We start from the raw sequence: 13980 nt of genomic DNA on the forward strand, positions 1-13980 counted from the left end.
GATGCATGAGTGAATATCTGTGAGTCTTTAGAGAAAGAGAGAGAGAGAGAGAGAGAGCGCCTCTGGCACAAACCTCACTCACTCTATTTCAGGTCTGTTGTGAGGACACGTCAGTCTTCAGGGAGATGCGCTGGGCCTTCAAACACATTCGCCCTGTCTAACCTTCCTGTGCAGCGACATTGACCTCATCTGACAGATTCCTGCTCTTTTAGTACCCTGCCACTACTTTTTCTTTCTCTCTTGATCTGTTGTTGTTTCCTGCTGTTTTTGTCTGCAATTGCTCAGTGCCATTAAAATTTTAAAACATTTATGTTATTGTTTTTAGCACAGTTCACTGAATATTCTCTAAGGACCCTTTTCATGAGACTGTGATGACGCATTTAATGGTCATCAGCATCATAAATCCTCAAAATGGTGCACATTTATAACACTATTCTTGGTGTTATATATCATTTGCATTAAACCACAAAAAAGAAAAAAAAAACTGCTAATGCAAGGGTGTTTCTAATGCAGCGTCTATAGGAAGGATGGTCAATTTGACATGGTTCTCTCTTCTGACTGCCGTTATCTGTCTCTCTCAATTGTGTTTCCTTTTATTGAATGTTATGAAAACACTATAAAGTTTTAATTTTGATATTTGAGCAAATGGGAATGCAAAAAAATATATTTCTGGTTCTCTCCCATTCACTGCTCTTCAAGTTAACCCAACTATGACGATACGACTTCCGCTGCTGAGAAACCCGAAAGATAAGTGGCACAGCTGCAGAGTACCGTGCGTTTGCGTTTGCTGACACCTAGCGGATGCTACCTGTCAACGCGTGCGTGATTGTGACGCAATCGACCAATGCGATTTCAAAACAACCGCCGAAGGCTGACAGAGGAAATTATTAACGGATTATGACATTTTATAATGATGATAATAACAATAGTATGTGTAATAATTATAATATATTTTCAATGTACTGAATATAAAATTATGACAATGGAACTATAAATAAAAATAATTTATTGTACTTTCTGTCATTGGACTACCACTATGTGTATATGTGTGTGTGTGTGTGTGTGATAACATCTATTATTTGTATAATTTTATGTTATTAATTAAATATGCATTTAATGGTAATACATATTACACAACTAACATTTAATATGTTATTATGTAAATATGCATTTAAAGTTTATATATATATTTATGATGTTATAATACCGTTATCATTTAAAATAGGACCCTTTTTTCTTTCTTTTTTCCTAATCCTTTTTATTATTATTATTATTTATTTTTAGTTTTTGTGATGTTTCGCGGCTTTTGTGCTCTACAGGGCTCCGTCATGACGTCATGACGTCCGGCGTGCGGACGTGATTAGAGTCTCGTGCCGAGTGCCGACAAACAGGGTAAGTCGAGAACACGCTGTCCTTTACCTTAAAAACATTTTTAAATAACGACAAACGACGACTAAAGCCGTGTCATGTATGTCTATATGACCAGAAGAGTGTGTCGATCACAGTTTGACGCACAAGTCTCGTTTTAATAGTTCTTAAATCGTGTTTGAAGGGAAAGCGAGTGGATCATGACAGTGAAGTGTTTGTTTTGGTTTGAGGCGCTTACAAGCTGATTTATGTTGTGAAGAAAAACATAGTCAACCTCAACTACAATCTTTCGTACGCGTATAACGTTACATGTCTATACAGATTTTGACATTTATCGTGTCGTTAGTTTTATTTTTTGTCAATTTCAGAAGAGTGTCATTTAAAAAAAACAAATCAAGTTTTATACAGTTTAACATAGAAAAGCTGGCTCAAATAATATGTCTACTATGAGAACCTTAGTTTATTTAACAAATCTACGTTTCTTTTAACGTATATATTTATTTTTATATATATTACAATCTATATTACAATTATTGCACTTGTTGATTAGTATTATTGTGGTCATCATTATGATTGTCCTTTAAATAAAAAGGTTTAGTTCTTAAAACGCATGTTTGATCTGTTTGTTTGTTTGTTTGTTTCAGGTTACAGTGAAGTGGAGCTTTGCACACATTATGGCGAGTGTAAGTGTCTCGCTGACAGCTTCTGGAGTTCTTCGTGTGTGTGTGTGTGTGGGTGTGTTGTAATGCTGTGTGTGTGTGTTTTATTAATGCAGGTGCTGTGCAGGAGGGTCCGACAGGTGAGTCAGTCGTCTGTGGTTCACACACTGGCTCAGAGGATCGTGGCTGTCAGAGGTTTTTCAGCCGCAGGCTCGTCTGGATCAGATGAGCCGTATATAGCTGTACCATCTCAATATTCAGGTGTGTAATGTAGGTAATGTTTATCATGAATGTTTCAGTTACATGATTTTTCATTTTACATGATTTTAAAGGGTCCAATTTTATATATATATATATATATAAGTCATCATTTGAAGTAGATCAAAACCTTTCATCAAAGTTGTCCTAAAACTAAAATGTATTCTTGTCTAAGGACAACTTTGATGAACTTTTTTGATTCACTTCAAATGTTGACGTTATATATGTGTGAATATATATATATATATATATATATATATATTAGGGGTGGCATGGTTCGCTGAAAAAAACAAACGTACCGTTCGGTTCACCACACACAGTATGTGCTGGGACCGCGGTTCAACTTAAATCCAAAGCATCTGTAATGTGGTTTAGCAGTTAATATACGTTTCTGTTGAGGGATGCGCATTCTGGATTCCCAGACATTATAACAATAGCGATGAGAAAAAAAAACCCTGGACAAACCATTCACTCTTGATCAATGTGAATGACTTTTACTGGAATATGAGCTGTCATTTATTCTGTCATCATCCGGGTGCTGAAAGCGCGCAGTGAGAAGATTTGTGCATGCGCTCATCCGAAGCGTGCAAACCCGCGCCTCAGAACGTGCTCAAATATAAGCTCTCTCTGAAGTATTGTGTTTAAATAGACAAATTCAGACAAAAATTATGTCAAAATGCCGTTTTGGTAAGTATCCTACAGCAGACATAGCCGGCTGAACGCAGGCCACTGTATCAGTGCATTCTCTTAAAGTGACAGTCTTTATATTAATAGAAACCGCAACAACAAAGAAATCACTCACTGCTCTTGATTAAAAAGCTTTTATAACTTTAATAAAGAATTATCTTTACTTTATATAGTCCAATATGCAATGCTGTTTTACATTTGATTACTTTAATTTCTGTACCTTAAAACTTATGCTAGACCTGCCAAAAAAAAAAAAAAACAACGACTGAAAATCACTGTTTATTGTTTGTAATTATCAGAATATTTTTCCAACGTTGGGTTGAAATGAAAGTTGATGTAATGGTGTGTAACAGGTCCTAGAACAGTGTGGCCAGATGAAACCATGGGTCCGTTTGGGCCTCAAGATCAGCGGTTCCAGCTGCCAGGCAATGTTGGTTTCGACTGTCACCTGAAGGGTACCGTGTTACAGATGAAAGGGCCGGTCCACAGGACAGTCCCGGACGTTTTAACCTCCCCATCCGGCACAGAGAGACACGAGTTCATCCTCGCTCAGTTTGTTAATGAGTATCAGGTAAAAATCTGTTTGGAAATCATTCGATTCTTCAGTTGTGTTGTTTGTTCCTGCTCTGAGGTGTTCTGTTTGTTCAGGGTAAAGAAGCGTCTCTGACGGCGCAGAGAGTCAGTAAAGCTGAACACTATTTCAGTCAGTCAGATGTGGAGTGTACAATGCATTCCTGCCCAGAGCTGCTGAAGAAAGGTACTGCATCTCACAGAACATGTCAAACATCTTCAAGGTTACAGGTAATGAGCTAATCGTTGTTGTGTGTTTCCAGAGCTAGAGCTGTTTTTCCCAGTGCTCCCTGCGAGTCCCATGACTGTCGTCAACGTAACACAGAAGCAGCGAAAGATGGACACAGAGGATCAGAACAAAGATCAGCAGGAGCTACTAGATAATGTGAGTCTGACTGAAAACTTCAATGACGCAGCATTATTCATTATATATACATTGCACTATTATAAATGATGTACTTTTATATAATTTTCAGTTATGACATTAATGCATTTTGTTAATTGTAAAATCATCATTCATTTCATAGATTTTTATATGCATTATAAATTATAATACTGTAAATATAAAGTATATATATAGTAGATAAATTTGATATTTTTTGCATTTACATTTCATTTTAGATTTTTTTTAAAGCAGACTTCAATTGATCGCAATTGCTATATTACAATCACCAATATAATAAAATATACACTATTATATTAGTAATATTAATGTATATTAATTGCCTTGCTACATTTTATGAAATATTTAATAAAATTTACATTTATAAAGTATATATACATTTTAATATGTATATTGCATTGTTAATCATTTTATTTTATATTTATTTTATATTTTTATGCTGATTTTAATTGACTTACAGTTTAATTTATTTACAGTTAAAATCAATGAAAATAAGACAAATATATGAATGCATTACAGCAATGAGATATTATTTAAATACTTGACTGTCCTGAATATACTGAATAAAAAGAACACGTTGATATGAAATAGTCATTAAGATTTTGCTCTCCAAGGCTGGATTCGTTAACAATACCATAAAACAGTAATATTGTGAAAGATGACCATGATTTGAATATATTTTGAAACATAACATTTCTGTGATCAAAGCTGAATTTTCAGCATCATTCCTCCAGTCTTCAGAAATCCTTCTAGTGTTCAGATCTCCTGCTCAAGAAACATTTCTGATTAATGTTGAAATCAGTTGTGCTGCTTGATATTTTTGGGGTTGAAACTAAGATACATGTTTTGTCTTTCCTGTCACTTTGTCAATTCAATGCACTATTAATTTAATAAATAAGTGTTATTTAAATGTCTGATTGCAGTTTGTCAGTGGTGCTAAAGAAATCTGCTTCATGTTGTGGAGAGGAGGATACTGGGCCGATTTCATCAGTCCACTGTCAGGAAAAGCTGTAAGTACCTTTATCTGTCCAAACAGATGCTCACGGCTCAAAGATTCATGTACATTTGTCTACAAGTGACTTAGAATATTTACAACTTCTGAAAAACCTGTTTTCTGTTGCAGTTTTTTGGTGATCAGACACCGGACTCTATTCTACAGCAAGACGTTGAGCGTCACGCTGGCTTTCACATCGAGGACCGGGCGTCATGTACGATCATACGGCACGTCTTAACAGGGACGTCCACGTGTGTCCTAACGCTGATCACTAACGCACCTTCCAACAGTCTGATCATGGAGAAACTTCAGGGACACGCCAGCACTTCAGAGGACAAAGACTGATGGACGTTATCTGCCAACAAACTGTCTCTTATATAACAGAGCTTTGAATACAAAACTGTTGGTTGGAGTTTTGGAGAAAACACAGTAGAAATGCACATTTATTTATCAAATATGAACACTTAGAATAAAGTAAACTCAGTAAAACATTTAAATTCAGGTGTGAAACCACATGGTGCTTTACAAAAACATCAGCCTTTGAGAGAACGTATTGCTGGTAGAACGTCATCTAGAGTCGGGACGTCTGAAAGAGAGGAAACAACTCAACTAGTGCCACAATACAACAGTACTGTTTTAGGACATTAAGTCATCTGTGCTTCATGATTTTAGTTCATGCATTAGTATTCTAGCGCACTTTTCAGTTCAGTTTGACTGACTCTTGTCTTGTTGAATGTGAATAAAGTTTGTTCTCACCCAGAGTTCGCAGGAGTTCCAGGATGAACGAGTGAAAAACTGGAAAGAATTCCTCATGTTCCTTCAGCTTTACAATGATACTGTGAAATACAAACAGCACTAGTCTGTTCACTTACATTAAATCAGCATCAGTCTCCAGATGAACGACGGAGCCTTTTTGTGTCAGTTGGTTTGAAAGCCCACTTCTTCAAACTGATATTAACACTTATCTCTTAAGAAATTGAGAAAATGTTAATACTTTTTTTTTTTTTTTTTTAACTATACACTTTAAAAGTAGATTCAATTAGGATAAATGTACTTAATGAACAAAACTTGTGAATGTTAATTTATACATTTAAATTGTATAAAAAGTAACTAAGAATAGCAATTGCTTTAAAAAAAAAAAAGCTTTAGGTAGGATTGACTAACAGCAATATTGATACTAGTACTAGATATCAAAAAATAACGAACAAAACTTCTGCATGTCATTTTGTACCTACATTTAACATTTCAAATTATGAAATCATGTATAAATTTATGATGAAAGAATATGATTTAACATCAACATCAGTAAATGCTGTAAAAAAATTGTTCATTGTTAGTTCATGATACCTATGGCATTAACTAATAATAACGTATTTCGTATTATCTTCTGATGGTTGCTATAATTCTTTCATTAGGTTCAATATTTCATGTAATGTATCAGGTGTCAAAATATCAAAAAAACTTAAAATGTCTACATATTTAAACATACTTTAAAATATGAATAATGGTAATACATGAAGAATACATTAATTGCATACAATAAATATAAAATTAAACCAATTCCTAAAGCATTAACAAACTGCAGAGTTTGTAAGTTAAAAAAAAAACTTATCTAACAGAATAAAAAAAAAAAAAAACGTATTAAAAAATTTGCTTTGATATGTTTGCCTACTTGTGATTTGACCTTTAACGAAAATCAAGGAACTGTGGATGTTATTAAATTCTTGAAATATTAACAAACATTTAAAAACAATTACTGCATTAACTGATGTTTACAATTTAAAACTTCTTATAAAATGTTATAGTACCATTTTACAGACATTAGAGCACAAAGACTTCAAGAGATGGACGAACCTGTCAATGTCACTGCTTTCCAGAAGGCTGCAGAGCTCGTGACCTGCGGCGTTTCCTGTCTGCGACACGATTGCGCCGACCTTGTTGACGACCTCGCTAGGTGGCGCTTTATCATCTAGATATAACATCATCAAATCAGAGAGGAAGAGGAAGGCTGCGTGTCATACAGGTGTGCTTCATAATCCTCGATCTCAATACCCAAATCTAGAACGTCTCGGAGATTCCTCATGGCGTTGCTCATCTCGCCCAGCTTAGTGTAGACCTCGTTCATGCGAGGATAGATTCCTGTCAGCGATGGGGCGTCGAAGAGTTTCTGGAAGTGGGCGACCATGGACTCCAGGGTGTGTCTGGTGGGGCTCCGCAGAACCTGAGGAACATCGTGAGCATCTTCAGATGATGGATTACTGAGAACACTAAGGGAAACGGTGCTTTCAGGAGAAGTACCTTGTCATCTGATGCCGTCTCATCGAGTAGCGTGTCGACGATAAGCATCAAGTCTTCCACCCGCACGGGATCCGAAGGAGCGGGGATGCTGACCTCTGGCTGCCATGGCAACAACCTCTTCTCCAGTCGGATGAGGGCACGATGAAGATCCTTGTGAACCAAACAAATCACATTCAAACCCTTTGAGTTACGGTGCAGTCACATTTGGGGAATTTCTGTGTGAGCTTTGCTTCATACATCATCACACTATTGACAGTATACATTGTACCCTTTTGTTTAATTGTTTACATTTTGGCAAAATTTTGTGGTCGAAACTGACAACCGCAATCGCAATTTAAATACAATACAATACAAAACGAGTAGAATTTTTTTTTTAAGTGAACATTCTGGTAGCCTGGACTTCTATTGAAATAACTGAATTTTATTAGCAAAAAAGGTTTGCAGATAGCACAAATATGGCTAAATTGCGAATTTTTTAGGGCAAAAATCAATCATTTTAACAGGATTGGTGCAACAGGGAACTTCGCTTGAAAGTGAAATATTTCACCACAGGTTCAACCATTTACGATCTCACAGATTCCAAATTAGATCACTATATTTTGTCTAGAACAATTCACAGAAATTTTAATTAAACATAAGATGTGTTCACATTTACCACTGTTCTGTGAATTGTTGTTGGTTAAACAACCATTTCAGTGAGGATCTATGCATTTAGGAACTTTGCTTGTCGGTGAAAGATTTCCCAATGCAGATTTTGCAACGGGTTCAACTGTTCCCTATTAAACTGACTGAATTGTAAATGTGACCGCACCTTTAGTTAAATTCATTGCCCAATGATTAACCCAGTGTTACCAACTTACTTCAACTGTTCCAGATTGCATACGTTCTCATTGAAATGACTGAGCTTCACCCATGAAAATTCGTAAAACGTAAAATATGACCACATCTTAAGATGAATTAAAACATCAGCAAAATCTTGTTCATCAATATCACAGAAATATATAAAGTAGGGTTACTTCCAAACCAAACAGATTTCTGCTGGTCGATGCGCCGAATCCACATAACCAATTTGAACCAGTTCTTGAATTTCATATAGATTCCTATTGAAATGACTAGAATTTCACCCATAAACAAATTACCGAAGTTTTAAATGTCCAAACTTCAGCAAAACTTTGATTGCAAAAAAGGTCCATTGTCTATTGTTGATAGTGTAGCGATGTATGAAGCACTTCTCATACAGAAGTCACCTTCAAGCTAATCGGCCTCAACTTAAACCTGTTGAGAAATCTACAAAATCCTATTTCCAAAATTTCCATTGCCCAAAGATTTGACGCACTGCTAGAGAGGTCAGTTGTCGGCTCCAAACCTCCAGGGTGGGAACAATCAGCTCAAACTCCGCCTCCCTGCTGAGCTCTAGGTTGGTTTGCGCACGCTGCCTCAACAAACCCAACGGAGCCCTGGGATTGGTCAGGACAGCGGTGATGTCATGTAGGATCTGCAGAGAAAATCACATTTATTGTGATGATGTCAGAAAGGCACTGGCTACATTCCGAATGGAACGCTCATTACATCAAGTTCAATCTGCACAGTTTATAGTCAGAAGGTCAAACTTTTAATGCAAATTTTACAGTATATGGAATGCTTTGGGAAACGGTTTTATCTTATATTCTATTTCTATAATAGTATGCTAAAAAAAAAAATTGTATGCTATCCTGAACTGTGATAAATCTCACCTTTTCCAGCTTGAAGGCAGATTCGGGTTGTTTACACTGAACTTTCACTGCAGAAATGAGATGACTGACATCGTGCACATTGAGTTCCTGACAAACATCCTGAAAAACATCAGACCACACACCAACCTCTACAATCAGATTTTCTTTTGTTAACTGAGATACTATTATAGCTTTTATTAATATCTTGAATCGAACAAAACCTAACTACAATAACACTGATTTAAAGCAGGTTTGCGGATGCAATCATGCATCTTCACGTACCATAAGGAGTCTCTTGCAGGTAGAAGCATCCAGGTACTGGATGCTGGTGTTATTCGTGTTGAGCATCTCTGCCGAATCCTGCGATTTGAGTGCTTGAGATGGTCTGTTTAAACAAGGGATTCATCATTAGCTTGATCCGAACTGAATTAGAGGAACTGTGTTCACTCATTGCAGATCTTACTTGATGTTGCTCTGCTGGATGATTCGATCCAAGCGTCTCAGCTGCTGTTTGCAGGTCTTCAGTTCTTTAATGGTGGGTCTAAAGTGTGTAACATTAAAAACATAGTCACAAACAAACAAAAAAAACTAATATTAAAGGCTCCAAAAATCCGCTATCAACCTGGACTCCAGATCTTCTTTTAAGCGCTGGATTTCAGTCCTGAGTTCTTCTCGCTGTGCTTTGGTCTCCTTCAGCTGCTCCTGGTATGACTAGAGCCAAACAGAATCACGTTTACATGTCCAGATCGAGAACAGAAATCAAACATCTGTCACTGAAGATACCTTCAGAAGGGCCTTGTAGTTGGAAGACGCGTCGGTGGTGTCTTTTTCCACTGAGGATCTGATCTTCTGGGAGTTTGAGGAGTCCTTCTCTCCTGAGTTGCTTTTATATATTCTACAGAAGAGGTGAGACTGATGTGAGAGGAATTTCCATTAATATATACAAATTTTAATCATTCATACACTTACTTCAGTTCACTCCGTAGCTGTTGCATTTGGGACTCGTACATGTCAATGAGGTCCAAAATCCTTCAGAGAAGCAAAAACAGCATCAGCTTTCACAAGCACAGTGAAAAAAATGATCTCTTCAGTTGTTTCCAATTACTGGATGACATTTTAAAAATAATTATATAAATGTATACATATTTATAAATAATTAATTTTTTAACATGTAGAAAAATTCTACAGTCAAAAAATACAAGGTTCTCATAAATAAAATATTTGCTTATAAAATATTTAAAAGCTATTTAAAATTATGAAAATTCTAATTTAATACATATAAAAATAATTACAGATAATAATAAATATAATAAAAGTGACATTTTGAATTAAATTCTAATAAAAATAATAATAATAATAATAATAATAATAATAATAATAAAAATAGTAATAAAACAAATTAGGGGCTTAGGGAAGTTTTTCTATAAAAGTATAGAAATGTGGTCCTCAAAAAAAGTGATTTTTAATCATTTATAAATGATTTTGTATTAATCGCCCAAGACAAAGTTACCTTTGACTAATGTCTCATAGTTGTAGTTAATTAGTAAAAGAAATTCAGATTTGAATTAAATAATAAATTGAAAAATAAAATGGAAGTGAATCCAAATCCAAAGATATAATAAATTAAAATAATAATATTCAACAGAACATCTCCTGTAACTTTCTATAAATTACTTTTAATCATTTCCATGACTCAACATGCGGTTAAACTAATAAAACAGCATGTGTAGGAAGCAGTGATTATAACTGATGATCCTCTCCGTCACTCACTGCTGGTCGCTGGTGGAGTTGAGTCGGGCTGATCCGCGGTGGATCTGTTGGAAGGCCAGGTTCTGTCGGGCCACACGTCTCTCCTCCTCCCTCACGGCGTACTGGAGCTTCTTCTGCAGCTGAGACACCTGCTCTTTCTCCTGAGACAGCTTCTGCTCCAGAGACTGACAGCGCTTCTGCAAACACACCACCAATATTACAGCTACAGATAACTAAAGCAAATCATGTCGTGCATTTAATTCCTGAATACCTCCGCATCTCTCTTGTCCTGCTGCAGTTGTTGGAAATGGCTGTGCTGTTGGGCCGCTTTACCGATGTACGAGTCCTCGAGGTCTTGAACTCTGACCTTCACCCCATCCAGGACGCCCTCCAGCTCGGCAGCCCTCTGAGACTGACGGGCGGCTCGCGTCTGATGCCGCTGCGCTTCCTCTCTGAAAATGAGACGGGCATCTTTGCTGTATGCGAGTTTGTGCACTTCTTATTTCATGGGATTAGCCGTGCTGCGGAATGAGCCGGGAACATGTCTGTCCTGTCATTATGTTACATTACAGCAGATGGGCTGCACACAAGGGGTTTGCATTATTGAGTGTCCTGACAGAAGCAATATGTCCAGGAGGGAGAAACCCCAAGTGCTAAACTATTTAAATATTAAAGAGTCGTTTGAATATCTACGCTGAAATGGAAATAAAGAGATACACATTCCAGCCCAAAATGCAATGTATTTTGCACAAAGAAAACAAAGTCTACTTTTGAGACCGTTGGGATTTATTTTATTTTGACGTTATTTTCATGACACCCAATCGCATTGTCCTCTGATATTCTCATTACCGCAGAACATAAACACAGTAATATAATAACACAAATATAAAAAATATAAAAACACTTCGTTGGTTCATCATTTTTCAAAGAAACAATCTACATAATTTAAAGTCAGTACCACATATTTAATGATGCATTAAAGCATTACAGTTTTTTTGCTTATTTATTTTTGCATTACGGTAATGAAAATGTACATAAAAAAATAATCTCACAGTGCAAACATTTGCAATGGCTCCAAAATATTCTTTTTATAAATTTAATATTTATTTAATTAGATTTTGGGGTGAAATGTGACCAGAACTTAATAAACAAAAATGAATTTTAGTACAACCACAATGTATAAATCTTGATAAATTGTATAGCATGTATATTTTCATTTAACTTTTTAAAATATTATTCATTATTCATTATTTTAGAGTTATGATCAATAAACCAATTTTTTTGCCTGAATGCACTGTAAGTCACTTTGAATAAAAGTTTTTTTTTTTTTTTTACATATTCAGCCAACAATAATGAAAATTAGACCTTTAATTTGTCATGAACACAATTTCACAATAATAATAATTTATTTTCTTTATGCAATATATCATTTTTTATTTTTAGATTTTTTTGAAAGAGGTATGACCCACTTTTAAACCTTGTGAAACCTGGTTTTGTCATAAACCCAAGATATGAACATAATAAAGACCTCAGCAGCATTAGAGGTGTATTAAAGCATATTAGTTATGAATCGATGAAAGCTAGACTCACTTTAGTTGGCTGTTGGACTGAATGAGCTCTTGAATAAGACCTTGTCTCCTTTCAGAATCGGACAGCATAGTCTTCAACATCAGCCGTACATCAGACGCAGCCTTGCGCTCCAACAGAACCAACTCTACAGACAGCAAACAACATCAGTGTAAATACACCAACACAGGAATACTGGTCAACACTGAACACCAAAAAGCATTATTACTTAACCAGAAAGATGGCTATGATATACATAGATATTTGAAACTGATAATTAAAAGCATAAATAAAAGTTCCCCAAATTAACTAAAATATAATATAATAATTACCATAAATACAAATAAAAAAAACATTAAAAAAGTATAATAAATATGGAAAGTGGTTTACAAATCATTTTAAAAATATTTGGTAGACTATAATATAAAAATAAGGTCGTCAAGAAACATTAAGTCTGACCGATGACTTCCAGTTGCTTGAAATTGCGCTTTCATTTATTTGAAAATATCAGTGATGCATTACCTGCGAGGTTCTTGTTCTCTGTTGGATCTGCAAAGGTGACCGGTTTGAACCCATGATGCTGCAGCAACCTGTTAACAGCGTCCCACTCTCTCTGCTCCTGCTGCAAGAGCATGCAACACGTTACAATCACATGCATTAATACCTGCAATCTCATCTCTAAACCAATGCATGCGGAAACATCAGAAATAACTGTTAAAATATCCATTTTTCAACCTGAAACTGATTGTAGGTCCACAAAAACACGTATGTTTTGTCTCTGGACTGCAGTGCAGCAGTCAAAGCTCTTTTTTGCATCTTTATCTAATCCAATTACACATAAACTATGAGCTAGAACACTAATTTAAGCATTTTATCAGGTCTCTGTCCTTTCCTCTGGCCAGATCAGCTCTGTAAACCCCCTCTATCCATCCACAACAGGTGGAGGGAACAGACATAGATCAGATTACTATCCCTCCTATCTGAAAGAACAATAAGAAACACTTCCACTTGATGGAAACAGAGACGGCTCACCTGCTCCATCATGATCTGAGAGCCTGTAAGAAAACAGATGCATGTAAATACTGTATAATTCCATGTAATCCATTTAACATGCATTTAAAGACATGTATTGATTAAAGTCACATGCAGTTGCCAGGTTAGTCAATTTGTATATCGACTAGATATGATATTTAAAGGTTAATTGAGAATACCATGGTATTAGCATGCTATATGTGAACTAAAACCTATGAGAGTAACGTTACCATGTTTAAATGAACAAAGACTTCCACCATGCTACCATACTACGGTACTCTGGGAAGTTTAATAAGGCACTACTGCTCTAAAAAAGAAAAATGGTAATTAAAATGTTAATTTGTTAAAAAGAAACATGGTATTTTCCATAGTAACGTTACACACAAAATATAAGGAGTAACACTGCGAACAAACAGTGACTACAAACGCGTTTTGAATTGAATTTACTTAAAAGGTTTCAACCAATTGTAAGTTATACCATACCTTAAAGAACCGATGACTAGCGTTAATTAATTACGATCCTATAAAACCGTCAACATTTTATAAAACGACAAACTGGAGTCTGTTTATTGTTTCAAATAACAGCGGAAACTGACACGGATGAAACGCTTCCCGGAATTAGACCAATAGGAAGACAGAGTTACCAAGCCACGCCCATTACGTAGTTGCGCCTTAAGACTGACG

At 35.8% G+C, this 13980-nt stretch overlaps 2 protein-coding genes across 4 annotated transcripts; one reads left to right on the forward strand and one right to left on the reverse strand.

Annotated features, from left to right (window-relative positions):
- The first annotated feature begins 1300 nt into the window (after nt 1-1300).
- Nucleotides 1301-5839, forward strand: LOC127943269 (cobalamin trafficking protein CblD-like). 2 transcript variants are annotated; one of them, XM_052539600.1, is made up of 8 exons: nt 1301-1392; nt 2013-2051; nt 2144-2288; nt 3326-3543; nt 3621-3729; nt 3806-3927; nt 4869-4955; nt 5069-5839. In XM_052539600.1, exons 2-8 carry the CDS (start codon nt 2043-2045, stop codon nt 5282-5284), a joined length of 906 nt encoding a protein of 301 aa, XP_052395560.1. In that variant the 5' UTR covers nt 1301-1392; nt 2013-2042; the 3' UTR covers nt 5285-5839. The 2 variants fall into 2 exon arrangements, with proteins under 2 accessions (XP_052395560.1, XP_052395561.1); XM_052539601.1 differs by having other exon boundaries at nt 1390-1659.
- cep70 (centrosomal protein 70) lies at nt 5347-13922 on the reverse strand. 2 transcript variants are annotated; one of them, XM_052539597.1, is made up of 18 exons: nt 13780-13922; nt 13297-13319; nt 12787-12886; nt 12289-12412; nt 10970-11150; nt 10720-10895; nt 9919-9978; nt 9733-9844; nt 9572-9660; nt 9413-9490; nt 9232-9334; nt 8971-9069; nt 8574-8732; nt 7238-7387; nt 6992-7160; nt 6794-6908; nt 5696-5775; nt 5347-5525 (listed from the first exon to the last, which is right to left on the reverse strand). In XM_052539597.1, the coding sequence occupies exons 2-18, from the start codon at nt 13306-13308 to the stop codon at nt 5473-5475; spliced, it is 1860 nt and encodes a 619-aa protein (XP_052395557.1). In that variant the 5' UTR covers nt 13309-13319; nt 13780-13922; the 3' UTR covers nt 5347-5472. The 2 variants fall into 2 exon arrangements, with proteins under 2 accessions (XP_052395557.1, XP_052395558.1); XM_052539598.1 differs by having other exon boundaries at nt 12787-12883; nt 13780-13910.
- Between the last annotated feature and the right edge of the window lie 58 nt (nt 13923-13980).

This window comes from Carassius gibelio, chromosome A22 (genome assembly GCF_023724105.1).
Source record: "Carassius gibelio isolate Cgi1373 ecotype wild population from Czech Republic chromosome A22, carGib1.2-hapl.c, whole genome shotgun sequence".
In the NCBI taxonomy this organism is placed as follows: Eukaryota; Metazoa; Chordata; class Actinopteri; order Cypriniformes; family Cyprinidae; genus Carassius; species Carassius gibelio.